Raw genomic sequence first — 27,452 nt, forward strand, 5'->3', positions numbered from 1 at the left:
CGGAGTTCTTAAAATATAAATAAATTTATTTTACAATTTACATAAAGACCAAAGAAAGACAAGAAAACGAGCAACATAAACGGCTACACAGACATAAGGGGGAAGCAGGGAGAGGAAGGGAGGTCGTGGTGAGGGAGCAGGTGGAAGGGATGGGTCAGGAGCTGGGGATGACGGGGGATGGAGAGTGAGCTCTCCCGGGGACAATGCTGGGGCCTGAGCGGGCTCCAGGGCTCCAGGAGGCTCTGGAGCAGGGGATGGCTCTCCCTGCTCCCTGGCGACCACTTCAGCCTGCCCCGGGGCACTGGCAGGAGCCGGAGCAGGGGATGGCTCTACCTGCTCCCTGGCGACCACTTCAGCCTGCCCCAGGGCACTGGCAGGAGCCCGAGCAGGGGATGGCTCTCCCTGCTCCCTGGCGACCACTTCAGCCTGCCCCCGGGCACTGGCAGGAGCCGGGGCAGGGGATGGCTCTCCCTGCTCCCTGGTGACCACTTCAGCCTGCCCCAGGGCACTGGCAGGAGCTGGAGCAGGGGATGGCTCTCCCTGCTCCCTGGCGACCACTTCAGCCTGCCCCGGGGCACTGGCAGGAGCCAGAGCAGGGGATGGCTCTCCCTGCTCCCTGGCGACCACTTCAGCCTGCCCCTGGGCACTGGCAGGAGCCGGAGCAGTGGATGGCTCTCCCTGCTCCCTGGCGACCACTTCAGCCTGACCCGGGGCACTGGCAGGAGCCGGAGCAGGGGATGGCTCTCCCTGCTCCGCTGGTTCCATGAGATCCGGCTGCATGGCTCCTGCCCTAGCCTGAGGAGGGGCTGGCTCTCCCTGCTCCCGTCCTGGGGCGCTGCTTGTCTCCTGCCCTTGTGCAGGAGCTGCTGGAGGTGATTGTGCTCCCCGCACACGGGCTGGGGCCTGTGCTGGCTCTGATCCTTGTGCAACAGTCCCTGAGGACGGCAGCCTTTTCCCCACGCCTGCCGCTACGCTGTTCCTGCCCCGCTTCTCCTCCCTCGGGGAGCTGGACTCCGTGTCCCGAGTGGACCTCTGCAAAGACAGTGACCAACAGTCATCCCAGAAGCATCAGAGCCCTGCTCAGCTGCCCCTGCTCTTTCTTCTGCCCTCTGCGCCTAATGCTCCCACATCAGGCACCACCCTGTGTCTGCGCAGAATTCTCCCCGGGATGAAACAGATAGACCTCAGGGGCTCGGGAGAAACCTCGGGCAGACGGTGCTGCCCGGCACTCCACGCCCCACCCGATCAGCCATGAGCTGGGGTGGGAATGGGCCCGGCCCACCAGGCTTCTAACCCCTCATCAGCCTGCTCCTCCTCGCGGTGGTCCACTCACACAAACCACCCTTCCACACACACACACACACACACACACACACATGCACACACACACTAACACACACACACACACACACACCCAGGGAGGGGACTTAGGGCTGTCCCAGTGAGACCACATTGGTGGCCTGGCCTTGATTTCCCACTCAGGCCGTCCCCGTGTCACCTTTGTGTCCGTGCACACAAACGTCCTGAGTTGTGTCGAGCGGGACAGGAGCCCGTATCTGCATCCTGGGCGCTCCTTGCGAGCTCTGCTGAGGCTGCGGCCCTGGCACATGGGAAGACAACAGGAAATCATGGTGCTCCTTCTAGACAACTGCTAGATGACTGAGCTCTTGGGGGCTGTGTCTAGGAGCTGGGAACTTAATGCTCAGGAATTGTACAATTTAAAAGGAGAAAACACAGATGTCTTAAAATATAAATCCATAAATCTATTTCAAGGTGACACAAACACCACAACAAGACAAGAAAATGAAAATTATAAACGGCTACACAGACATACAGGTTAAGGTGGGAGAGGAAGGGAGGTTGTGAAGAGGAAGAAGGTGGAAGGGATGGGTCAGGAGCTGGGGAGGATGGGCGTTGGAGAGTGAGCTCTCCCGAGGACAGGGCTGGGGCCTGAGCTGGCTCCAGGATTCCAGGAGGATGTGGAGCAGGGGATGGCTGTCCGTGGTCTCCAGCTGTGGCTTCAGCTGGCTCGCCAGCCCCAGCAGGAGGCAGAGCAGTGGATGGCTCTCTCTGGACCATGGCTGGGGCTTCAGCAGTCTTCCAGGCACAGGCAGAATCTGGAGCAGGGGATGGCTCTCCCTCTTCCCTGGCTGCGACTTCAGCTTGCTCCTGGGCCCTGGCAGGAGCTGGGGCAAGGCATGGCTCTCCCTGTTCCGGGGTCACATGTTCAGCTGGCTCCACAGCCTGGCAGGAGCTGGAGCAGGGGATGGCTCTCCCAGCTCCTGGGCCCTGTCTTCAGCTGGCTCCACAGCCCTAGCAGGAGCTGAAAAGTCAAAGCCTGTGTCTTTCCAGTGCTGGCAGACCCCATCTCCCTCCCCCAAGCTCCGCTCACAAAGCCAACCTGTGGCTGTGACAGCAGTGCCCAGCTGCCCCCTGCCCTGGATTACAATGGGCACAGATATATTGGGGGGTTTCCTGCCAACCTCTGCCCAGTGTCCACTCACAGAGTGGCATCAAAACTTCCTCAGTCCCAGGACTGGCGTGCTCTGCTCTCATCTGCGAGCTCCCCAAGGTCCCCTCTCTTAGCTGGGGCTGGGAAGGACCCTACATGTCCCCACATCCAGACCCAGTGGCTCAGAAAGGTGGCCCAAGATGGCCATGGGGTCCTAAAGGTCAGCCTGAGAGATGCTGCCAGGAGGGTCCTGTGGTAGGTGGGCAAGTTTCTCTTGGTGCCATCAGCTTGGCGTGGGGGCCGCGACTTTCCTGTCTCTCCAGAGCCTTCTCTGCTGACCTCCATGGCTTCCTCTGTCACCTCACAGGGGATGAGCACCACCAGACCCTGCATTTCCTTGTGGACACCACACTGGTCACTGAGGCCATGCTGCCCGGTGGGGAGGCCACAGTGGGCATCTCTGAGTTCCCCGGCTCCCTCTCTTCCACCAGAGGCCTGTGGCCTGCAGAGGGTGGGAGGGGAGCCTGCTGGTGCTTGGGGGGCTCTGGAACCCGTGAATCTTGAGAGTTGAGGTGTGCTCACCTCTCCAGCTTGGATGAGTGCCTGGGCGGAGGGCAGTGGCATGGGCAGCACCTCTTGGGGGACTTGGGAGACCCCCGTGGAGGATGGAGATGCAGAGCCAGCCCCCCCCAACTCTCTGTGGGTGAGGACTGGGGCTGAGGGAGAAGGAGGTTTGTAGTGAACCAGGGGAGCCCACGCCGAGGGTGGAGCCAGAGCAGACACTTCTAATTGGAGTGAGGGAAGCGGTGCCCAGGGCTCCCCCTGTCCCTGCCTCTCCCCTCCTTGGCTTTCACCACTCTGGACTGTACAGGGATGGGGTGGGCGAGGGGCGAGGGGCGAGGGGTGGAGGTAGTGTAGACGGTTTGAGCTTTTCTCACCAGGGAGAGGCACAGAGGCAAAGACACAAGCTCAGAGCCAAGGTGGTGGCTCCCAGCGCCCACTCACCCCGCCTCTCGGCAGCCTGGCCCAGGAACCCCGTTTCCCTCCCTGTGCCGCCTGCCTCCCCACCCTGAGCCCAGAGACCCTCAGCCCCCATGGGGCATCTTCCTCAGGCCTCCCTGAGCCACGGCTGCCCTCAGGGTCCGCCTTTGCCTGCAGCCTGCAGGAAACGTGGTAATGGGCTCTTGGGCCTGAACATGGGATCAAGGGTCACCCAAGATGGCAGCGCCCAGCATGGGATTTCTCTGACGTTTTCTTCATGTCACACAAGGGACCTGAGCTCCACGTGGGCAGGAAACATATTGGGTTTTGCTCCCTGGTGAAGTTACAGTGCTGGGCACACAAGCAGGGAATAGAGGCCACTGGCTGAATGATTAAAAGAATGAATTCCTACCTGAACGAATGAACGGATGAGGAACAAGTGAAGGCCTGAATGAATGAATGACTGGCTGAATGAGTGAGTGAGTGAGGCCATGAGTGAATGAGTGGATGAATAAGCCAGTGAACGGAAACACAGACGCCGCGATGCAAATGGGAGGAGCCTCTCTTTCTTGTCCTCTGGCCTCTGCCCAGCTCAAGGGCCCAGCCAGTCCCTGCCGCTCCTGGCCTCCGTTTCCCCACTGTCCCCTGAGGGGCGGGTGGTGGGGCTGCAGCAGTCCAGCTTGGCGTGGCCATGGCCGGGCTCTCTCCGCGGGCTGTGGCGGGGACGCACTCGGAGCTGCAGGGCCTCCTTCCAGCGGCCGGACATGGGCGGACCCCGAGGGCAACCAGGCTCGCGTCCTGGCCCTGTGCACAACGGCCAGAGAAAGCGCGTGCCCGTGACCGCCCGCCGCGCGCATGCGCACCGCCAATGGCGCCCAAGGGCCGCTCCCAAGGGTCTTGTCCTGCCTTCTGCTCCATGGCCAGGTTGGGTGGGGCGTGCGGAGAGGTCCTGGGTCCCAGGGGCCAGGCTGTGGGCGCGGCGAGGGGAGCAGAGAGAGGTGGCCTGTTCCCCCAGAAGCCTCGGCCCCGCGTCCCGGGCCAGCCGGCGCCCGGAGGCCGGGAGAAGAGGCTCCGGGGCTGGAGAGAAGGCCTCTGAGCCCGGAGACCCGCCTGTGGTTCGCCCTGTGGGCCGGACGCAGGGGACAGGGGCCCTTTGCTCCGTGTCCCGGTCCTTTATCACTGAGGGCTGTTCGTCGGCGTCTGCAGGGACAGCAGGAGACCTCCGTCACCTCGGTGAAGGACACGGCCCTGGCCTGGTGAGCCTGCAGGTGAGAGAGCTGCTGCCCGCCACCAAAGGCGGCACCATGCTGCCACCCGTGTGTCCGGCCCTGTCTGGACCCCTGAGGGAGGGACAGGGACCTGGTGGCAGGAGCACACCTGTCGCAAATGTGGATGCTACCTGGCCGAGGAGACCAATGTGTCTCTGCTCATTTATGATGAGTTGATGCGTTTACTGTGGGGGACTATAGGGACGAAGGGGTCAGGACTCAAGTCGTTTGGTTCAAATGTCCGTGGGGATAAACTGAAAATGGCAACTCGCCCTAGAGTTTTCTCCTGTCCAGTAGACTGTTTCCTTTCTGCGTTGGGGAAAGAACGAAAATGATGGTATATTTTACCCTTTGCAAAAATAAAGCACCAACCTTTGTTTCTTTAAAATGATGTGAAAAGTTACTGGTATCCTTCAAGTTTTGTTTGGGGGTCACTTGATGGTAAACAGGCAGCTTTCTTCGAAAATGTCTTGTTCTAATGATCAGGCCACTCCTGGCACAGGGAGCAGAGATTTTCATGTCTCACCAGGTTGAAAGGCCCTGGGCCAGCTGTCAGAGACACCACCAGCATCCCTGTGTCTCAGTTTCCTCATCTGTAACATCGGGCTCGGCTGGAGGGCCTAAGTGGTTTCCAGAAGTTCCTGCAGCTCTGACAGCTGATGCCTTAAGTTACCAAATGTTCCTGAAGACATGAAACAGGGGACAAAAATAGTTTTTTCCCCTTGAGGGTCTAAACTGGTAAACAGACAGACGAGAGAGGCCGAGCTCTCAGATGAGTGGTTCCAGTGAAACTCGCTCACAGCCTGTGTGTCATGGAAAGTTCCCATTTCTGTGCTCACTGCACAGGTCCTGCTCCTTCCGTCTCACCAGAGTTCATCGATGCCCTTGGGCACTTTCATTCATCTTTCAGCAGGATCTGTGTTCACCCTCATGGGTCCCTGACTATCACACCAATGAGTCAATAATGTTCACTTGTTTCAAGTCCTGTTGTTTAAAATCCCATCTCCAGCTCTGTTCTGGGCAAGTTTCTAAGGAAACCTCCGTGTCTTGGAGTGATTGAATTAGAGAGAATGTTACAGCCTATGCACTCTCGTTTTCTCCCTTTCGGTGTGTTTCCCACATGGAATAGCTGCTTTGAAAATCAAAAGATAAAATTTCCACTCTGTCCTCTGCCAGCTACCCTCTTGCCTAGAGAGACACCATAAGCTGCACCTGCTTTCCCTTGGGAAGATCGAGGCATAAATTCAAGGCAACATTTCTTTAGTGTGAAGGCTAGGGTTAGGGCTGCTCCCGCCCATGCTGCTGGCTGGAGCAAGTCTGCACCCCCTTCCTGACACCAGCATCCCCCATCCTTTCCTTCTGAGGATGTCTTTGCCCATTTCCCTGGGGGTGGGCTTTGTGGGGCTGTGACCCACATCCTTTGGATTGGTTGGGATTCAGCTGTAGCCAGTGCCTCGTGCTACTTATCGTGGGACAAAGACACATCGCAAAGTTAAAAGAAAATTGCTCTTCTTTTTCTTTTTTGAAACAGCTTTGTTGACATATAACTGCCATGCCGTGTAATCCACCCATTTTCAGTGTACGATTCAGTGGTTTGTGGGATATTCACAGAGCTGTGCAACCATCCCCACAATAGTAGAACATGTTCATCCCCTCGAAATGAGACCCTGTACCCATGAGAAGTCACTCTCATTCCCCCATCCCCATGGCCCTAGGGAACCCCTCAACTACTCTTGTCTCTCTCTGTCTATTTTGGACATTTCATATACACGGAATAATACAATACAGGTCCTTTGATGGCTCCTTTAATGTAGGATGTTTCAAAGTTCATCTGCATTTATAACACATGTCAGTAATTGATTCTCTTTTATGCCAAATAATATTCTGTTGTCTGGATATACCATGTTTTGTTTATCCACTAACCAGTGGAGGGGTATTTGGGTTGTTTCCAACTTTTGGCTCTTGTGAATCCTGACGCTATGAACATTCGTGTTCAAACTTTTCATATGTTTCCATTTCTCTTGGGTACATACCTGGGAGTGGAATTGTGGCGTCGTATGGAAACTGCGTCTAGATTTTGAAGAGCTGCCGGGCTGTTTTCCAAAGGGCTGCACCATGTTTTATTTCAAGCCAGCAACGTATGAGGATTTGAATTTCTGCCCATCCTTGTCGACACTGCTTACTGTCTACCTTTTAAATTACCACCGTCCTAGTGGATGGGCAGTGATATCTTGATTGTGGCTTTGATTTGCTTTTCCCTTCTGAATAATGATCTTGAGCATTTTGCCTGTGCTTTTCAGCCTCTTGTGTATCTTCTTTGGAGAAATGTCTGTTTAGCTCCTTTCCCCATTTTTAAGTTGAGTTATTAGTTTCTTTATTATTTTTTATTTATTTATTTATTTTTAATTCTTTATTTTTTTATTTATATTTATTGAGTTAATGATAGGTGACAATCTTGTGAAATTTCAGTTGTACATTATTGTTTATCATTCGTGTTGTAGGTGCACCACTTCACCCTTTGTGCCCACCCCCCACCCCACCTTTCCCCTGGTAGCCACTAATCTGTTCTCTTTGTCCATCTTTTTAAATTCCTCATATGAGTGGAGTCATACAGAGATTATCCTCCTCTAACTGGCTTATTTCACTTAACATAATTCCCTCAAGGTCCATCCATGTTATTGCAAATGGAATGATTTTGTTCTGCTTTGCAGCTGAGTAGTATTCCATTGTATATATATACCACATCTTCTTTATCCAATCATCTGTTGATGGGCACTTAGGTTGCTTCCATGTCTTGGCTATTGTAAATAATGCTGCAATGAACATTGGGGTGCATAGGACTTTGGAATTGCTGACTTCAAGCTCTTTGGATAGATACCCAGTAGTGGGATGGCTGGATCGTATGGTAGTTCTATTTTTAATTTTTTGAGGAATCTCCATACTGTTTTCCGTAGTGGCTGCACCAGTTTGCATTCCCACCAGCAGTGGATGAGGGTTCCTTTTTCTCCACAACCTTTCCAACATTTGTTACTATTAGATTTAGATATTTTTGTCATTCTAATGGGTGTAAGGTGATATCTTAGTGTAGTTTTGATTTGTAATTCCCTGATGATCAGCGATGATGAACCTCTTTTCATGTGCCTGTTGGCCATCCGTATATCTTCTTTGGAGAAATGTCTGTTCATGTCTCCAGCCCATTTTTGGATCGGGTTGTTTGATTTTTTGTTGTTGAGTTGTGAGTGTTCTTTATATTATGGATATTAAGCCTTTGTCAGATATATGACTTGCAAATACTTTTTCCCAGTTGGTTGGTTGTTTTTCTGATTCAATCCTGTTTTCATTTGCCTTGAAGAAGCTCTTTAGTCTGATGAAGTCCCACTTCTTTATTTTTTCTGTTGTTTCCCTTCTCTGAGAAGACATGGTGTCCGAAAAGATCCTTTTACTACTGATGTCAAAGAGTGTACTGCCTACGTTTTCTTCTAGAAGCCTTATGGTTTCAGGTCTCACCTTTAGGTCTTTGATCCATTTTGAGTTTATTTTGGTGAATGGTGAAAAAGAATGGTCAATTTTCATTCTTTTACATATGGCTTTCCAGTTTTCCCAGCGCCATTTATTGAAAAGACGTTCTTTTCTCCATTGTATGCTCTCAGCTCCTTTGTCAAAGATAAGGTGTCCATAGATGTGTGGTTTTATTTCTGGGCATTCAATTCTGTTCCATTGATCTGTGCACCTGTTTTTGTACCAGTACCATGCTGTTTTGATTACTGTAGCTTTGTAGTATGTTTTGAAGTCAGGGATTGTGATGCCTCCCGTTTTGTTCTTTTTTCTCAGGATTGCTTTAGCAATTCGGGGTCTTTTCTTGCCCCATATAAATTTTAGGATTCTTTGTTCTAATTCTGTAAAGAATGTCCTTGGGATTCTGATTGGGATAGTGTTGAATCTGTAGATTGCTTTAGATAGAACGGACATTTTAACTATGTTTATTCTTCCAATCCATGTACATGGAATGTAGTTCCATCTCCTTAGGTCATCATTCAATTCTCTCAGAAAGGCCTTGTAATTTTCATTATATAGGTCCTTCACTTCTTTAGTTAAATTTACCCCAAGTTATTTTATTCTTTTTGTTGCAATTGTGAATGGTGATGTGTTCTTGAGTTCTTTTTCTGTTAGTTTGTTATTAGAATATAGAAATGCTACTGATTTATGCAAATTGATTTTACACCCTGCAACTTTGCTGTAGTTGTTGATTACTTCTAAGAGTTTTCCAATGGATTCTTTGGGGTTTTCTATATATAAAATCATGTCGTCTGCAAACAGCGAGAGTTTCACTTCTTCCCTGCCTATTTGGATTCCTTTTATTCCTTTTTCTTGCCTGATTGCTCTGGCCAGGACCTCCAGTACTATGTTAAATAAGAGTGGTGAAAGAGGGTATCCTTGTCTCGTTCCTGTTTTTGGGGGGATGGCGTTCAGTTTTTGCTCATTGAGTATGATGTTGGCTGTGGGTTTGTCATATATGGCCTTTATTATGTTGAGGTAGTTTCCTTCTATGCCCAGTTTGTTCAGAGTTTTTATCATAAATGGCTGTTGGATCTTGTCAAATGCTTTCTCTGCATCTATTGAGATGATCATGTGGTTTTTATTCCTCAGTTTGTTGATGTGGCATATCACGTTGATTGATTTGTGGATGTTGAACCATCCCTGTGTCCCTGGTATGAATCCCACCTGATCCTGATGTATGATCCTTTTGATGAATTGTTGAATTCTGGTTGCCAAAATTTTGTTTAGAATTTTTGCATCTATGTTCATCAGTGATATTGGCCTGTAGTTCTCTTTTGTCGTGCTGTCCTTGTCAGGCTTTGGTATCAGCGTGATTTTGGCCTCACAGAATGTGTTAGGAAGTGTTCCATCCTCCCTAATTTTTTGGAATAGCTTGAAAAGGATAGGTATTAAATCTTCTCTGAACGTTTGGTAGAATTCCCCAGGAAAGCCATCTGGTCCTGGGGTTTTATTCTTTGGGATGTTTTTGATTGCTGTTTCAATCTCTTTCCTTGTGATTGGTCAGTTCAAATTGTCTGCTTCTTCTTGAGTGAGCTTTGGGAGATTGCAGGAGTCCAAAAATTTATCCATTTCCTCTAGGTTATCCATTCTGTTAGCATAGAGTTTTTCATAGTATTCTCTTATAATCCATTGTATTTCTGCAGAGTCTGTTGTTATTTCTCCTCTTTCATTTCTGATTTTGTTTATTTGAGCTTTCTCCCTTTTTTTCTTTGTAAGTCTGGCTAGGGGTTTGTCAATTTTATTTATCTTCTCAAAGAACCAGCTCTTTGTTTCATTGATCCTTTCTACTGCCTTTTTCGTTTCACTAGTATTTATTTCTGCTCTGATTTTTATTATTTCTCTCCTTCTGTTGACTTTGGGCTTTATTTGTTCTTCTTTCTCTAGTTCAGTTAGGTGTAGTTTAAGATGGCTTATTTGGGATTTTTCTTGTTTGTTAAGATGTGCCTGTATTGTGATGAATTTTCCTCTTAATACAGCTTTTGCTGTATCCCATATGAGCTGATATGGCATGTTATCATTTTCATTTCTTTCCAGGTATTTTTTGATTTCTTCTTTAATTTCTTCAATGATCCATTGCTTGTTCAGTAGTGTATTGTTTAGTCTCCACATCTTTGTGCCTTTCACAACTTTTTTCTTGTAATTAATTTCTAGCCTTATAGCATTATGATCGGAGAAGATGCTTGTTATTGTTTCAATTTTTTTAAATTTGTAGAGGCTTGCCTTGTTTCCCAACATATGGTCTATCCTTGAGAATGTTCCATGTGCACTTGAGAAGAATGTGTATTCTGCTGTTTTAGGATGAAGTGATCTATATCTATCTACTAAGTCCCATTGTTTTAGTTTTTCGTTTAGCTCCACTATTTCTTGATTGATTTTCTGTCTGGATTATCTGTCCATTGATGTGAGTGGGGTGTTGAGGTCCCCTACCATTATTGTGTTGTTTTTAACATCTTCCTTTAGGTCTGTTAATAGTTGCTTTATGAACCTTGGTGCTCCTATGTTGGGTGCATAGATATTTATAAGTGTTATTTCTCCTTGATGAAGTGTCCTTTTGATCATTATATATTGTCCCACTTTGTCTCTCTTTACCTGTCTTATTTTGAAACCCGCTTTGTCTGATATAATAATTGCTTTTTATAAAAAACTTTTGATAAAAAACTGCTTTTTTTTTGCTTGCTATTAGCTTGAAGTATTATCCTCCACCCCTTGACTCTGAGCCTGTGTTTGTCCTTGGGGCTGAGGTGTGTTTCCTGGAGGCAACAAATTGTTGGATCTTTTTCTTTAATCCATTTTGCCACTCTGTGTCTTTTTATTGGAGAGTTCAATCCGTTTACATTGAGAGTGATTATTGATGCATGTGGACTTAAAGCTGTCAATCTGTTTCTCATTATCTGGCTTTCCTGATTTTCTCTTCCTGTGTGCTTTATCCTACCCATGTGATACGGCGATTTCTTACGCTGGGTTTCATAGATTTTTCCTTATTTATGATTTGTGTCTCTGTTCTGTTTTTTAGTTTAGTGTCTACCCTGAAGTTTGTATTTAGAATCTCGTGTATAATATAGTCTATTCTCTGGTGGTCTCTTAGTTACTTGGCCTAGACTGATTTAGTCCCTTTGCTCTTCCCCTCCTAAATTATTATCTTCGTTTCTTATTCCAACTCATGTTATGAGTTTGTAGTTAGAGTGATAAGATCCTCTTTGCTTTGGTAGTTTCCTTACCTTTACCCTAATGCTATAGTTGAATATTTGCTATCCTATTCTGGTTCTATTTATCTGTCTCGCTACTCTGTGGTTTGTGACCCCTTTCTCCATTTTTTCTTTTTTCAAGTATGAGAGCCTTCTTGAGGATTTCTTGTAGTGGAGGACTTCTGATTACAAATTCCCTTAATTTTTGTTTGTCTGGAAAAGATTTAATTTCTTCCTCATATCTGAGGAATATTCTTGCTGGATAGAGTATTCTTGGCTGAAGATTTTTATCTTTTAAAGTTTTGAATATGTCACTCCATTCTCTCCTAGACTGTAAGGTTTCTGTAGAGAAACCCACTGAAAGTCTGATAGGAGTTCCTTTGTAGGTTATTTTCTTCTGTCTTGCTGCCCTGAGTATTCTTTCTTTGTCTTTCATTTTTGCCATTTGTACTACTATATGCCTTGCAGTAGGTCTGTTTACATTGACAAATCTAAGAGATCTGAAAGCTTCCTCTACACACATTTCTCCCTCAATCCCTAGATTTGTGAAGTTCTCTTCTATAATTTCATTAAGCACACTTTCTGCTCCATTTTCCTTTTCCGTGTTCTCAGGAATTCCTCTGATCCTTAAATTCTTTCTCCTCATTGAATCCACTATCTCTTGGAGATTTTCCTCATTTTTTTAAATTCTTAGTTCTCTTTCTTACTCTGTCTGGAGCCATTCAGCCTGTCTATATTCGATTATGCTAATTTTCTCTTCTATGGTGTCTACCCAGGCATTCCGGGAATCCGTATTCTGTTTTATCTGGTCCATTGTGTTTTTCATCTCTAATAATTCTGTTTGATTCTTCTTTATAATTTCAATCTCTTTTGTGAAGCAACTCCAGAACTCGTTGGCTTGTTTCTCTATCTTTCTCTCTACCTCATTGAGTTTTTTGATTATAGCTGCTCTGAACTCATTTTCACTTAAGTTACCTGTTTCCAAGTCCTCAGGACTTAATTCTGTGTTTTTATTGTTTTCCTTCTGGTCTAGAGCTTTTATAAGTTGCTGGATGGTAGAGGAGCGGTTTTTTCCCATGGTGGTAGAATTCGGTTGCAGTTACAGCCTGTCGCCACAAGATGGGGGTCGAGAGCTGCATGTTCTGAGCTCTGCGCCTTCGGGCAAGATGGCTGCACCCAGCGTGGTTCGCCAGGGGAAGGGGCGGTTTTTCTCACGTGCCAGTCTGGATTCAGGTCATTTCTGTTCTCTGGTCTCCTGGGGCCCTGGGTTTATGGGGTCCCTGCGCACAGAAGCTTTCCCCCCGTCAGCAGGTTTCCACTGTACCACCAGCGGGAGTCCTGGATGATACCCCTGTTGTGCGGCCCCTCCCCCGCTCCTTCCCTCACTGGCGGCAGCAATCCCACACTCTAGGGGAGGGAGCGAAGTTCTCTCCTACTGTGTTCCAGCTCCTCCGAGGCCAGCAGCAGGGTCTCTGTCCTCCATATTTTTGATACTGTAGGTCTCCAACGTCCTGGCATTAGGTTTATTTGCTGAAATTGAGTTTTTTTCCAGTCCTTTGTTGCAGTTTGGAGGGGAGACAGTCCCGTGTCAGCTCACCCCACCATCTTGCTCAGTCCACACCTGTAGTTTCTTTATTATTGACTTTTAAGTGTTCAGTATGTTTTCTATACGCAGGTCTCTTATTATACTTGTGATTTGCTTGGGTATTGTCCCATTCAGCAGGTTGTCTTCTCACCTTCTTGATACTCTCGTTTGAGACACATGTGTTTTTAATTTTGTTGAGGTCCAATTTATTTCTTTTCTATTTTATACTAGTGCTTTCGGTGTCATCCCTGGGAAATGATTGCCTGACTCCAGGTCAGAAGTTGTGATCCCATGTGTTTTCCTGTAGGAGTTGTGTAGTTCTGCCTCCTATGTGGTGTTGGATCTCTGTGAGGTCATTTCTGGAAGTGTTGTGAGGAAGGAGTCTGACTTCCTCCTGTGCATGTGAATATCCAGTTGTCTCGATCCCATTTGTTGAAAAATTATTCTTTTCCCTTTGAACTGTCTCATCTCTCATCAAAATCCAACTGACTGTAAACATGAACATTTATTTCTGGTCTTTCAGTTCTGTTCCATTATCTGTGTGTTTATTTTTCTGTCGGTACCACACTGTTTTCATTATTGCAGCTTCACAATGAGTTTTAAAGCAGGAAGTGTGAGCTCTCCATCCTGTTCTTCTTCTTCGAGGTTGCTTTGGCTCCTCTGGCTCCCTTGCATTTCTCTATGAATTTCGGGATTGGCTGGTCAGTTACTGCAAAAGAGGCTGCTGAGATTTTGCTCGAGGTTGCATTGACTCTGCAGTTCTCTCCATGCAGTATCACCATCTTCATAGTATAAAGTCTTCTGATCCATGAATATGGGCAGTCTTTTCATGTATTTTGGCCCTCTTTAATTGCTTTCAATAATGTTTTGGAGCATTTGTTGTACAAGTCTTGTACTTCTTAAGTTAGATTTATTACTAAGGATTTTATTGGTTTGGATGCTATTGTAAATTAACCTATTTTCTTACTTTCATTGTCAGTTTTTCATTGCTAGCATGGAGAAGTAAAATTGACTTTTTAATTGAAATATATTAGTTTCAGGTGTAAAATATAATGATTCCATATATGTGTATATTCCCAAATCCTACCGCCGTGAGTCAAGTTTGAATCCATTGCCTTGTTACTGAGCAAGGGCTTGCTGCCTGATGCGCATAGAAGCCAGGACTATGGCCTTGGCTTTTGAGAAAAGAAGAGCTTCATTGCAAGGTCGTCTCACAAGGTAACAGGGGGCAAATCTCTCCAATCTGTCTTCCCAATGCAGGTTTGGGGTCACATTTCAGCACTGGTGGACTAGTAAGCTGCTGCTGGGACCACGTGGGCTGCCGGGCTGGCCTTGACTCGGTAATCAAGCTACTTGGGCTGCTGGAAGCCAGATTGTCCTTATTGAAGGGCTGCTTGCTTCCGGTGTCAGTGTTTCTGAGGATTCTTGTCTCTGGGGACCTCCTGGGGTCATGGGTTCCTGCCTGGCATGTGCACAGTGCTGTCTGTGCAGTTGAGCACCAGGATTGATTAATCAACAACCTGTTTTAATGGAGAAAAACTAGTTTAAGATGGTCAGTGTTTTCTGTGCTGTTGCAACCTCATATAGTTACAAAATTTTTTTTCTTGTCTTGAGAATTTTTAGCATTGACTCTCTTAGCAACTTTCCAGTAGACAATATAGTACTGCTAACTCTAGTCACCACAATGCACGTTAAGTCCTCAGGACTTCTTCATTTTAGAACAGGGAATTTGTACCTTTTGACCCCCTTGCTCCCTTTGCCGACCCACTACCCCTTCCCCCTGGCTGCTGACAACCTGTTCTCTGCATCTATAGCTCAGACATGTGGGTTGCTTCTGTGTCTGGGCTCCTGTGAATCATGCTGCAGTGAACACGGGGGGCAGATGTCTGTCTGCAGGAATGTTTCTGTTTCCATTGTGTAAATACCCAGAAGTGGAATTACTGGATCATATGGTGGTTCTATTTTTAATCTTTGGAGGAACTTCCATACTGTTTTCTATGGTGGCTGCACCAACTTGTAGTTCCGTAGATTGGTGGTGGTTTTGTTTTTTTTTACTGATCTTGTATCCTGCCATCTTGCAGAAGTCGTTTATTCGTTCCAATACTTTTTCTGTGTTTTCTCTGATTTCCTATATACATGGTCATGTCATTTGCAAATAGAGAGAGTTTTACTTCACTCCGTCCAATCTGGATGCCTTTTATTTCATTTTCTTGCCTATCTGACATGGCTAAAACCTCCCGTAAATGTAAAATAGAATTGATGGGAGTGGCCCTTGCTCACCTTGTCCTGACGTCAGGGACGAGGCTTCCAGTCTCTCCCGTGAAGTATGATGCATGTGAGCTCTGTCTTGTTCACAGATGCCCTTTCCCAGGCTCAGGGAGCTGCCTTGTGTTTCTAGTGTCCTGAGTGTTTTGATCACAAAGGGCGTTGGATTTTGTCCAATGGCTTTTCTGCATTTAGTGGGAATCAGCTTTCCCAGCAGCTTTCAAACCATGAAATCACCTTCCCTGCCCTCTCCCTCCATCTCTCTCCCTCACACAAACACACAGACCTCTCTGGAAGCAAATCAGAATCCACCCAGCAAATCCTTGCTAAAAGTTGTCCAAGGAGTCATCTAGACCTCTTGCCCCCGGTTATCCTTGCCTGGCTGCTGCGTAGCTAGGGGCGGCCCCCACTCCACACAAGTGATGGCAGAAATTCACATGCTCCTGATGATTTGTGAGGGTGCTGACTCCCTCTGGCATGCACACGCCATCATTTTTCTTCTCTTGACTGACTGTAGAGTGGAAGCATTTAGCACAAAAGGAGAGGACCGTGCAGGAAGGAGCATGTATCGAGTGCGAGTGCTAAAGGGTCACAATAGACAGGCAAAATGTTGACTTCCCCAAGAAGTGTGTTAAAGGAAATGCGACATATTCTCGACAGCCCTTTCTGGCATGGAAGTCCGCATTCTGCAAATACTGCTTTGGGTTTATTTCCTGAGGCCTCATATATTGCTTTTGTCTTGCAGGAGTTTGGTTGCTGACCATGTTGTCGAACGGCCCTCAGGAGGGTGAGCTTTCTGTTCCTCAGTTTGGCCTGTCGCAGGTAAGGGGCCTTGGGGTCCTTTGTGTCTTCAGCTAGGAAAGGGTCACCTGGGCTTTCCCCAGAATTCCCTGGCGGTGCTGGGAGCGCCCGACATGCAGTACAAGGTCTGGACTGGACAAATGCTTCATCTGCAAACTTCCTATGGCGCTGAGTTTCTAAAGCCCTCGAATGACATGGATTCTGAAATGGAAAAGTGAAGGACAAAGGGACTTCAGCAATGTGGTTGCCAGGCTTCTCCCGAAAACAAGCAACAGGATACACACCCACGTGCATGTGCGCACATATACAGATGTGTGTATACGTATGTGGAGAGAGAGACTGACTTTAATATACTGGCCTGTGTGAGCATGTGGGCTGGCGAGTCCACAGTCTGCAGGCCAGGCTTATAGACTAGAAGCTGTGGCAAGTTAGGTCTTGCTGAAGGTGCATATGAAAGTGGGGCTGACCCCCTGACCAGGTGATTGTAAGGCTCAGCTGTGTGTTGCTGCTATGGTCACTTTACTCACTTTATTGGGTGAAGTGAGCCCCAACACAGCTGGCTGAAAGGTCTAATAGCACATACCTGCTGTTGTTTTGCTATAAAGTGAGTCAGGCCCCAGTGTGGCTGGTTGCTAGTGTCACGGCCTCACATTTTCTTTGGGCCTTTGGTCTGCGGGGCTGTTGTTAGCTCTCTCAGGAGCTCAACCTTGTGACGCCAGACTCAGGGATGGGAGCACACAATCATTTCAGGTGTTGGAAGGTGGGCAGATTCCCTATTTGTTGTATAAGAATGCCAACAGCACAAGCCTGCTGCACCTGAGAAGTCTCACCACCCCACTGTGGGACCATAAACCCCATCAACACAGGCCCACCCTGTGTACATGCCCTGCTCTGCTGAAGCAGACCTGCTTGTCTTGCTGTAGAGGTCCAGAACACACCACCTACACAGCCCCACAAGTTCCCTGTTGGCTGGCTAGTGGGTGGGGTGAGTCCCTAGGGCAGGGCGCCTTCCCTGGATGAGCTGGATTAAATCACTGCTCTAGTGGGTAGGCTAAACCCCTCAGCTAACAGACCATGGGAAGAAATACAATTGCATCTGCCACTGTCTGTCTCAGAGGCCTGTATTATGTCACAATAATGGCTCCGACCAGTGTTCACTCCCTGGGGTGGTGATCCCAATCACCTTCTGCCTCTCTGAGATGTGCTCAGAGCTTATCCAGTGAGTCTTTTTTTTTAACCAAAGGACTATGCACCTTTCTTTCTGGTGATTTTGTTTGGTTTTTAGAATGGGTGAATTTCTCCATGGGCCCCTTGAAAGCAGGCTTTTCTTTCTCTTCTCTTCAATAGGTTTTCTGGGGGGTATTCTCCTTTGGGTTTAATAACCAGCAAAGCCAGTTTGTCTTTGGTTGTGCTGAATTTGAAGGCTGCTTATTATGACATCACTCTCCCCCTCAGATCCCCTGCTCCTTCAGGAAAAGCTTCATACCTTAAAATGTCTCTGGCTTGAAGCACCATGGCAAGAATGTGACTCTTTCCTCAGCAGGAAGGTATCTCTGCCTCTTACAACTCAGTCAGTGTTGTTCTTTGTTTTCGGGGTTCGTTTTACACAGTCTTCAGTTCTCACTCAGAGGTAATCATTCCACAGGGGTAAATTTGTTGTGTCCATTGGAGAAGGTCAGTTCAGAGTCCTGTGTTACCACCTTCCCAGCAATCCTCTTGTCATTGATTTTTGACTGTTTTGTTATCACGTGTCTTGGAGAGGGTCCTTTTGTGTTGAGATAATTGAGTGTTCTACTTGCACAATGGATTTGTACATTCAGTTCCTTCCCCAGGTTTGGGAAGTTCTCAGCTACCATTTCTTTAAATAAGCTCTCTACTCCCTTCTCTCTCTCTCCTCATTCTGTGATATCCATTACCCTTATGTTGTCATTTCAAAAGGAGTCAGATAGTTCTTGTAGAATTTCTACATTTTAAAAAGTGTTAGCTGTCTCTCCTCTTCTACCTGCCCCATTTATAGCTATCTTCAAGCTCACTAATTCTCTCTTCCACATGACATGCTCTTTTTACAATGTTTTCCAATGCATTCTTCATCTCATTCATCGAGTTCTTCACCTCCAGAATTTTTGCTTAGTTCTTCTTGAAAGTTTCGATCTCTTTGGAGATTGAAGTATTCCTTCTGTTCATTGATTTCATTCCTGAGGTCATGAAACCATCTTTCTGAGTTTTCTTGAAGTTCACTGAGTTTATTCATGATAGCTATTTTGAATTTTTTGTCCATTAGATCGGAATCTCCCATGACTTTATGTTTGGGTTTCGGAGGATTGTTTTCTGTAGCAAATACATTTTTTATTTAGGTACAGTTTTGTTTTGATTCAAACTTTTCAATTGCTTAGAGATTAGAAGCCTTTTTTTGTTTTCAGTAGGTGTCATTATAGTAATTGTTTTTGATTTCTCTTACCTGAGCTGTGTCTGGCTATATCTGCGGATCTGCAAGTTCTATCCTCCAGCTCCTCTATTTTGTGTCACATGGATACTCTCTTTGTTGCTGCCTGCCCTTCTGGGGCCCACTGATGGCTTTTTATTGCTTGCATTTCTGTGGTTGCTGGCTTTGCTCTCAGGACACGGAAATGGTCAATGTAAAGCCACATCTGAGATCTACTGAGTGGGAAGCTCCAGCACAGCTGTGGGGATTGGGGTTGGGGAGGTGGCGAGAGAGACTGGTACAAGCAACACTGTCTCAGCTGTTGCCTGTTACCCTTTGGTCCCAGGAAACACTGCTGTTGGGAAGTGGGAGTGCTGTGCACACCTGGTGCCACCAGGCTCTGAGCTGAGGACAGGGGTTTGGGATCATGGGACTCCACCTTTGTAGCTCCTCTGCTTCCTGTAGCCACAGGTGTCACTGCCCCTGCTTGGCTGCAGTCACACGTACACCTCTGCTGCAGACCACTGTGTCCTCTGGGATCAGGGGCGGCTGGCTCATCTGCCATGGCTGGGGATCCAGGATCCTGGGTGCTGCCTCCACTGCTCCCTCATTTAGGCTTTTCTGTGTGCTCCAATTCACTTTCTTTGCATGTACTGATGTGTAGATCTTTCCATCACCCTGATGTTTGGTGCAATTTAGCTTTTGTTGAGTTTTGAATGTTTTAATCATTGTAGATCGAAGAGCAGAGACTCAAGGATCCTCTCACACCACCATGATGATGATGTCTTCTAATTACTACAAATTCTTAACCCCATATGATATACAATGTTTATTTATTAGTTTTACCAGTAAGTTCCATGGGGGGAGAGACCATGGTTGCTTGTTAATCACCATATATCATGCTACCCAATATGACACTGGGGACATAGCAGAAGCTCATCAAATATTTGTCAAATAAATTACTGAATTATATAAATGCCACCATTGTCTTAACCACAGAGATATTATATTCTGGTGAGAAGAAGAGCACCAGGTAAAAGCATTAGAGAGCAGGTTTTGAAGAGAGTGATGATACATTGAACCTACACCAAGAATAAACAAGATAAGATCAGTGAAACAAGACATTTTAGCAACTGAGTTGAGTTAGAGAAACAAGGAATAGCTCAACATGTAATGGAGAGAAAGAGCAGTGTATGACAATGAGATGGGAGTAAATATGAAGGAGATGTAGGGACATGCCATTTTCTTCTTTGATATCTGTATCTGAAGTCTTTTGACATGTTATATTAATGTTGAATATGAAACTGGAGTATGACCAAGAGCTAGAGTGGGAAACACTACTGGCAATTGCCTGTCTCTATTCCTTGACTTCTGTTCTATGATATTGCACGTGGCAGAACCCCCAAAAGTGTCCTATGAGCAAAGGAGACTAGATTTTTTGCAGTCTGTCTTCTCAAAAGGGTTGGATAGAAAGGAGCTAGAAAGATCTGTGTTTAAAGATGAAAAACAAGCCAGAGACTCTAGGAATTGTTTCTCTCCATGCTTAATTGGCCCTTGGAGAAGTCATTCCCATGTTACCGTCAGAGTGATGCTCCTTGAAATATCTCATGCCCTGACACCTCCCAACGAACTCCAAGAAAGCCCTTTGGGAATGCTTATCTCAATGCACACAGGGAGTGTAATTGACATCTTGAAGTAATGCTCTCCAGAAGAGACTCAGGATGTGTCCTCTGGGTTGAATCCCTGACGCCATACATTGAGTGCCCTTGATTTGCCTCAGCTGACATAATAGGGCCTCTCTGTTAGAAGGCTGTTTTATTTCTCACAGATGTTTGCTTCTTTTCCCTCATGTTTAGCTCATTCTGGCCAAGTCTCTTCTCATTTTTACCGCTATGATTCCTGCTGAGGAAAGATTCATGCAGTCAAGAAGGGGATTCTACTAAAAAATACCAGTGCTAGAGGCAAATTCTTGTTTTATTTGGTAGGAAAGGAGGTGTAAAGCTAAGAAGAGAGTGCCTTGAGTGATCCAAAATAGCAGAAACTCCAAAACAGATTTTCTTTTAGCTCTGGACCTATTGATGATTAAGCTGGTATTAAATGAACCTTCTTAATCTGGTAACATTAATGGAAATTCTTTTTGCCCAAGCTCTTGTTGTCCTTTTGGATGGAGAGGTACCTGAAATATATATTTAGAGGCAGATGAAGGATATTCATTATTCAAAGGCCCACCTATTACAAGTTCAATAGGTTCAGTTACTTAATCTGTCCTGATGTGTGCTGATGGAGTTCAAAATCTGAGCCCAGATTGCAAGAGCATTACTATGGATGCTATTGTTCCTGATGATGCTCTGTCGCTAGGATAATTAGTGTAGACAATGATGACTGTGTAGGACATGGTGTTCTATGCCATTCTACCAGTAAATGCAGATGACCAGGGTTAGAGAAGGAAGTCTGATGAGCACCTCAGAAAAGACTTGTTTGGATGATCAGTAGCCAATGTTTGAGTTAGTGTGGATCTATGCTGCCCTCGCCATTTCACTTCTATACTTGTTCTCTCCACAATTCTCTGCAGCAGAAATTCCAGGTAAGATAATTTTGGGGCTCGAGGTGTTCAGGAAACCTTCACTAAAAACTAGGGCAACCTCTGGCATTGTTAGCTTATTCCCTCATCCCTAAAGTCAGAGGGTGATATTGGTCAGTCTGTGAGGAAAGCTGGCTGAGAAAGCAGAGAAAAAAGTCAACTGAGGGTCACAAATCAGAATGGGAAATTATTAGGAAAGTTGTCTAAGGGAGGCAGAGAGACAGGACTCAGATGATGAGAAAACCAATGCTATGGACATTTAAAAGGTGGAAATTAATGAGGAAAGAGATAGAGACGTAGATGAATACTTTAATACAAGGGAAATATATGGATGGCTTGATAGGGTTGGAGTGACCAGGGGGAACATGGGATATTGGACCCTTCGTTCACAAGAAGCTGAGTTTGAAATAACAGTACGAGGAGACAGCCAAAAAGATGACCCTAGGCTGCATTAATTGGAGAGAGATAATATATGTGACCTCTTTCTTACTGGTCAATTTATCCTTTGGAGAAAACATTCAGTTCTGACTTCTTTGCTCTAAATGGTAAGCAGATAATGTGGAAAGCAAGAAGATCTAGGAGATGTTTAGGAAAAAATACAAAGAGGTATTGGGTGGATATTTTGGAGATTAATTTAGATTATCAATTTTTCAAGTTGGGCTTCACCATGGAGATGAAGCGCTCATTCTGATCAGCATTCCTGTGAGAATGAGATAAAGGGCCAAGTGGGAATGTGATTGACTAAATGTTATAGAATTTGGTTGATTAAATGTTATAATCTTAATTTGATCAGCCTGATCCATAATTTAAAGAGACTCAGGTCTACTGAGGACATATCTCTTGTTTGTTTTCAGGTATATAACAATGGTGGTTTTGTTATTTGTCAACATGGCACCCGTATATATCTCATAAACCATACTTAATCTCCAAATAAAGACCATACCAAGTTCTCCTTCCATATAACATAGTGCGACTACCCCACATACAATCAAAAACTTGTTAATCTTTTCCCAAGAAAAGGATATAAATCACACCAACCCTTTCCACTTAAGAAGATACCAAATCGCTTCCTTGTCTTGGTTGAAATTCATTCTACTTCTATCTGGTTCCTACTCCCCTTTTTATGTCTTATGACTGATATACTTAGATATGAACCTAACTACATTAATATACCATACGTTAGAAAGGGGATATCTGAGGGGGAAAACTCAAACAATTCAGTTAATTATATTTAGAAAGTATTCATAACAAAAGAAAGAAGAAATACCTGTTACTACTACAGTTTTTGTTTCTGCAGCTGCTCACATAGTCATGTCTGGTGTATATAACAGTCTTCTTTCACACCATTCCATATTTCCTTTGTCTGCATTTCATCATGTTTCCTTTTCTGGTGGGATGACCCAAACTTTCATTCCTGAAGGATCTGGGTCATTACCAATCCTGTGTGAATTGGATTTGCATAGTTTTCCACTGACTTTCATCACAGGGCATTTGAGTACAGAGGTGCCCCCTAGAAAATCTCCTGCCTTCCAGACATGCTTCTCCTCATCCCCATGGTGTAGTAGAAACTCAGTAACCCCTTGCTAGTCAGGATCAGCCATGCAAGGCAGTGTATAGTAACTTCCTTTGCTTGTTGATTCAGTGATAGGAGGAGTCCATGTTGCTGAGCCCATGTGTAGCCTTCATCCTGGTTTCCGTGGCTACTCTGTTTGTGAGGCCATTATCATGAACGAGAGTGACTGAGGAAGAGTGTAACTGTCTTCCACAGAATGGGTTAGCACTTGGATAGGATGTCTCATTCTGTGGACGGCAGGAATGGATATTTCTTCCTTGTTTTTATATGACTATTTCACATGTTTTTGGTTCTATGTGGGATAGTGATATCATGTTAGGTAAAAGGATGACTGTTGTGTTTATTTTGGGATGAAGTGTGGCTTAAGGAGATGTGCATGTGTGCCAGATTGGCAGGAGATGGACTCTGGTGGCTTTGTAATGTGTCAACTTGGCTAGGATGGACTACATTTCCCAGAATTCCCATTTTTTGTGTTTCTGGTTAAGGTGGGTCACAGGAGAGACTGTCCCAGAGCTTTAGAGGCAGAAGAGAAGCAGCCATTTTGTAGTGTACAGAGATGGCATCTGATCTGCTGATTCTCCTCATCCGTGCGAAGCAGCAGGTGGGCCTGCAATTGTTCTGCCTTCCCCTGGGTCCTCCTTTAGCGCCTCTGACTTCCAGGCCAGGTGTGTGTGTTTAGGCTCCTGAATATGGGCCTCAGCTTCTGTAAGACACTCACACCGCCAATTCCAGTGGCAGCAAGAACAGACATGGCTTTCAGTCTGCCCTTTTGGGGATATATCTCATTCTTGTGGGTTCCAGCAGGCCCTTGATCTACCACACTTTATATCCACTTTATAGCTTCCTGACTGCTTGTGCCATGGACTTGAAGTTCCAGCATCAGACACAAGGGTGACAGCCTTATATAGACCGCTTAAGCAGCTTTCACTATTGCATAATGCAAAATTTCTGTACAATCCCATTAAGTACATACATATGTATATATGTATATATACATATGTATGTATAAAACTCTCAGTGGTTCAGCTTCTCTGGATAAACTCTGACATAATAAGTAAGAAAGCATATATGTGTACTTTATATATATATATATATATACATATATAATATATATTATACTAAATATAATTTAGTTTAGTAAACATTTAGTCTCTCTCTATAAAGCATATATATATATATACTTATAAAAAGTATATATGTGTGTGTGTGTATTTCTTTCTTAATGAGGAGAGGCTCTTGTTTGATTTTTGGCACTTAGAGGTTAGAAATTCCGGAATTTCTAAGTGTCATGTTTGTGAAGAAAGATTTGACATTCTCATTTTAAAGGGCTATTTCAAGAATTTGGGCTGTTGAATAACTAGAAATAGAAAAAAAAGTCTTCAAAAATCGTGTGGTAAATCAAATGGTCTTATTGTAAGGTATGCTGAACTCCACTATTTCTGATATCACAATTCTTCTCCACTTCCTGTTTCCCCAGGGACAGAGAAAGGGGAGATGCGGCAGAGGAATCAGACCTCTCCAGTAGACTTCATCCTTGAAGGGCTCTTTGATGAGTCCCTCACTCACCTTTCTTTTCATCTTGACCATGGTGGTCTTCCTGATTGCGGCGAGTGACAACATCCTCACCATTCTCCTCATACGTGCAGATTCCCAGCTTCATACACCCATGTACTTCCTGCTCAGCCAGCTCTCCCTCATGGATCCGATGCATGTCTCCACAACCATCCCCAAGATGGCTACCAACTACCTATCTGGCAAGAAGTCCATCTCCTTTGTGGGCTGTGCCACCCAGCACTTCCTCTATTTGTCTGTGGCTGGTGCTGAGTGTCTTCTCCTAGCTCTGATGTCCTATGACCGCTATGTTGCCATTTGTCATCCACTGCATTACACTGTTCTCATGAACAGAAAGGTGGGACTTATGATGGCTCTTGTGTCATGGTTGGGGGCATCCATAAATTCCCTAATTCACACGGTGATCTTGACGCAGTTCCCTTTCTGTGGGCCTCGAAAAATCCACCACTTCTACTGTGAGTTTCCAGCTGTTGTGAAGTTGGTACGTGGAGACATCACTGTCTATGAGACCACAGTGTTCATCAGCAGCATCCTACTTCTCCTCCTCCACATCTTGCTGGTTTCTACATCCTATGCCTTCATCCTCCACAGCATCATTCAGATGCATGCAGCTGGGAGTAAGAGAAATGCCTTTGCCACTTGTAGTTCTCATCTCACTGTGGTTTCCCTCTGGTTTGGTGCCTGCATGTTCTCATATATGAGGCCCAGGTCCCAGTGCACTCCATTGCAAGACAAAGTTGGTTCTGTTTTCTATAGCATCATTACTCCCACACTGAATCCTTTGATTTATACTCTCCGGAATAAGGATGTAGCTAAGGCTCTGAGGAGAGTGCTGGGGAGAGATGTTATCACTCAAAGACAGCAATTGGAGTTGCCCTGAGTATGCCAATAGAATGGGATAATCTCCTTACAGTGATCTGAGTAAACCTTTAAGAGTTTTCAAGGGTTCAGGTTCCCGATGACTACTACATAAACGAAGTGGTCAGCACACAATTCCAGTATTCTAACTTGGTCGCAGGCATCAAAGCACCATAGAGTACTATCTTACTCCATTTGGGTTGCTATTCCAAAAATACCACACACAGGGTGGCTTAAACAACAAACATTGTTTTCTCTCAGTTCTGCCAACTGAGAAGTCCAATATCAAGCCTTGAAAGTGCTTGACACTCTCTCATTTCCTTTTTATCTCTTTTTAGATGTAAGCATTTCTAAGCATGTTCCTGACTACCCTATCCAAAGCAGCACTCTCCATTCTGTGTGCCCTTCTTTCACTTTGTAGCACTACTTTACAAGATGTTACACAAAATTACTTTACATTATACTTATTGTCTATTTTACAAGTATGCAATCTCCCTGAGGGCAAGGACTTTACTTTGTGTACTATTGTTTCACCAGAGTCAAGAAAAGAGCCTGACATGAACCAACTGCTCAATAACTATTTGTTGCATGGGTTAATAAATGAAAAGGACCTGGATTATTTTACTGTCCCACATGACATTCAAGGTAATTAATTCAAAGAGCTGAAGATATTATAAAAAGAATACTACAGTGGATAGCTTGGTAAGAATCATTTGTCTCAGCCAGATATTAATCGCATGTATATGCAGAGGCCTGGCATCCCGGTGAACTTTCCTGGGGTCTAATGGTCTGAGGGATGCCAGAGTGAGGGACAAATTTTTATATCCTGCTTTCCCTACTAGTTAAAAATGTCATGAATCCCTGGGACCATCTTCAGAATAATAACCCTTAAGATTTGAGAGGAAAGTTATACTGTCTTCGACAACTAAGTATTTTCCTCTGAGAAACAGCTTTTTAGCCATCTGTAATCGGGTGAGCCACCCCTCATGAGCTGGGTGTCATCTTACCCACCTAGCCCTGAGGTTGGATTTACTTTGTAATACTCCAATGACAAGTAGAATTAATTTTTACACAAACTATACCTGGGTTGTTTCTGAAGTCCCAAGGGTGATTCATAAACAGCTAGCTCACAATCCCAGTTAGAGACAGGGGGTTATTCTTCTGCTGCCTCTCCCTCTCTACACACACAACAATGCCCTTGTCAGGAATCCTATAAGATTATTTGAGAACAAAACAATCGAAGCCAACATTATGGATACTTATTCGAGGACAGTAAGGGCTATAAGATGGATAAGTTCTATGGATATAGTTTACAGCATGGTGACTATAGTTCACAAAACAGTATTGTATATTTGAAAGTTGCTAAGAGAATAGATCATAAAAGTTCTTCCGACGAGAAAAAATGTATAATGTTGTGAGGTGATGGATGTTAACTAAACTTACTGTGGTCATCATTTCACGATAGATACATAAATTATTGTGTTGGACACCTTGGGTTAATATAATATTATGTGTCAACTATATCTAATAAAACAGGAAACAATAAATCTCACCCTTTAATAAAAACAAACAAACAAACAAACACTACAATGAGACACCATTTCATGTCCATTAGGATGGCTATCCTTAAAGAAACAGAATGCAAGTGTTGGTGAGGAGGTGAAGAACGTGGAACCCTTGTGCACTGTTGGTGGGAATGTAAAATGGCACAACCATTATAGAAAACAGTTTCACGTTTCCTCAAAAATGAGAAAATAAAATTACTGTATAATCCAGTAATTCCATAGAATATTCATTTTCCGTGAGAGTTGTTTTACCCCTTAATCCTGGCAGGATGCTCCTATCTGGCTTTAGTGGAACCTTATAGCTCTTGGGGCAAAGACATATCCTAGTAGCCCAGCACTAGAAGCCAAGATGGAAAAGATCTCCACAGCCACCATGACCTCCCCCTTGGTGCTGTTATGCACAGAGAGGAAGGTGATCCAGACCCTACAGAACACCAGCATGCTGAATGTGAGGCCCTTGGCTTCCCTGAAATTGCCAGGCAGGCTCCTGGCCAGGAAAGCCAAGGTGAAGCTCATGAAGGCCAAGGAGCCCAAGTATCCTAAGGAAAGGTAGAACAAAACGACAGAGCCCTCATCGCACAGAATTATGGGGAGGGTAGGCTCAGAATGTGCATGTACATCAACAAAAGGGGGAGAGTTTCCCAACCAGACAGTAGAGAAAGTCAACTGAATCAATGAGCAGATGGGGATGATGGAATTAGGTGCCCCTGACAGCAACCACTGCCTCATCTTTATCCCTGGGGTTGTGAACTTGAAAGCCAGAACTACAGTGATGGTTTTAGCCAA

General features: G+C 45.4%; 1 protein-coding gene, 1 long non-coding RNA gene and 1 pseudogene across 3 annotated transcripts; 2 read left to right on the forward strand and 1 right to left on the reverse strand.

Annotated features, from left to right (window-relative positions):
* On the reverse strand, positions 1–6,058 carry LOC102147648 (skin secretory protein xP2). Of its 2 annotated transcripts, XR_011424519.1 has the most exons (3): positions 3,846–6,058; positions 1,499–2,323; positions 1–1,032 (listed from the first exon to the last, which is right to left on the reverse strand). XR_011424519.1 is itself a non-coding variant. In XM_070231441.1 (2 exons), the coding sequence occupies exons 1-2, from the start codon at positions 1,628–1,630 to the stop codon at positions 31–33; spliced, it is 1,134 nt and encodes a 377-aa protein (XP_070087542.1). In that variant the 5' UTR covers positions 1,631–1,764; the 3' UTR covers positions 12–30. The 2 variants fall into 2 exon arrangements, 1 of the variants encoding a protein (XP_070087542.1); XM_070231441.1 differs by lacking the exon at positions 3,846–6,058 and having other exon boundaries at positions 12–1,032; positions 1,499–1,764.
* Positions 4,280–26,880, forward strand: LOC138917067 (olfactory receptor 2AE1-like; annotated as a pseudogene).
* On the forward strand, positions 17,535–25,717 carry LOC138917068 (uncharacterized). Its single transcript, XR_011424520.1, has 2 exons — positions 17,535–17,642; positions 25,639–25,717. It is a non-coding gene; the product is annotated as an uncharacterized lncRNA (long non-coding RNA).
* Positions 26,881–27,452: the final 572 nt, after the last annotated feature.

This window comes from Equus caballus, chromosome 13, assembly GCF_041296265.1.
Source record: "Equus caballus isolate H_3958 breed thoroughbred chromosome 13, TB-T2T, whole genome shotgun sequence".
In the NCBI taxonomy this organism is placed as follows: Eukaryota; Metazoa; Chordata; class Mammalia; order Perissodactyla; family Equidae; genus Equus; species Equus caballus.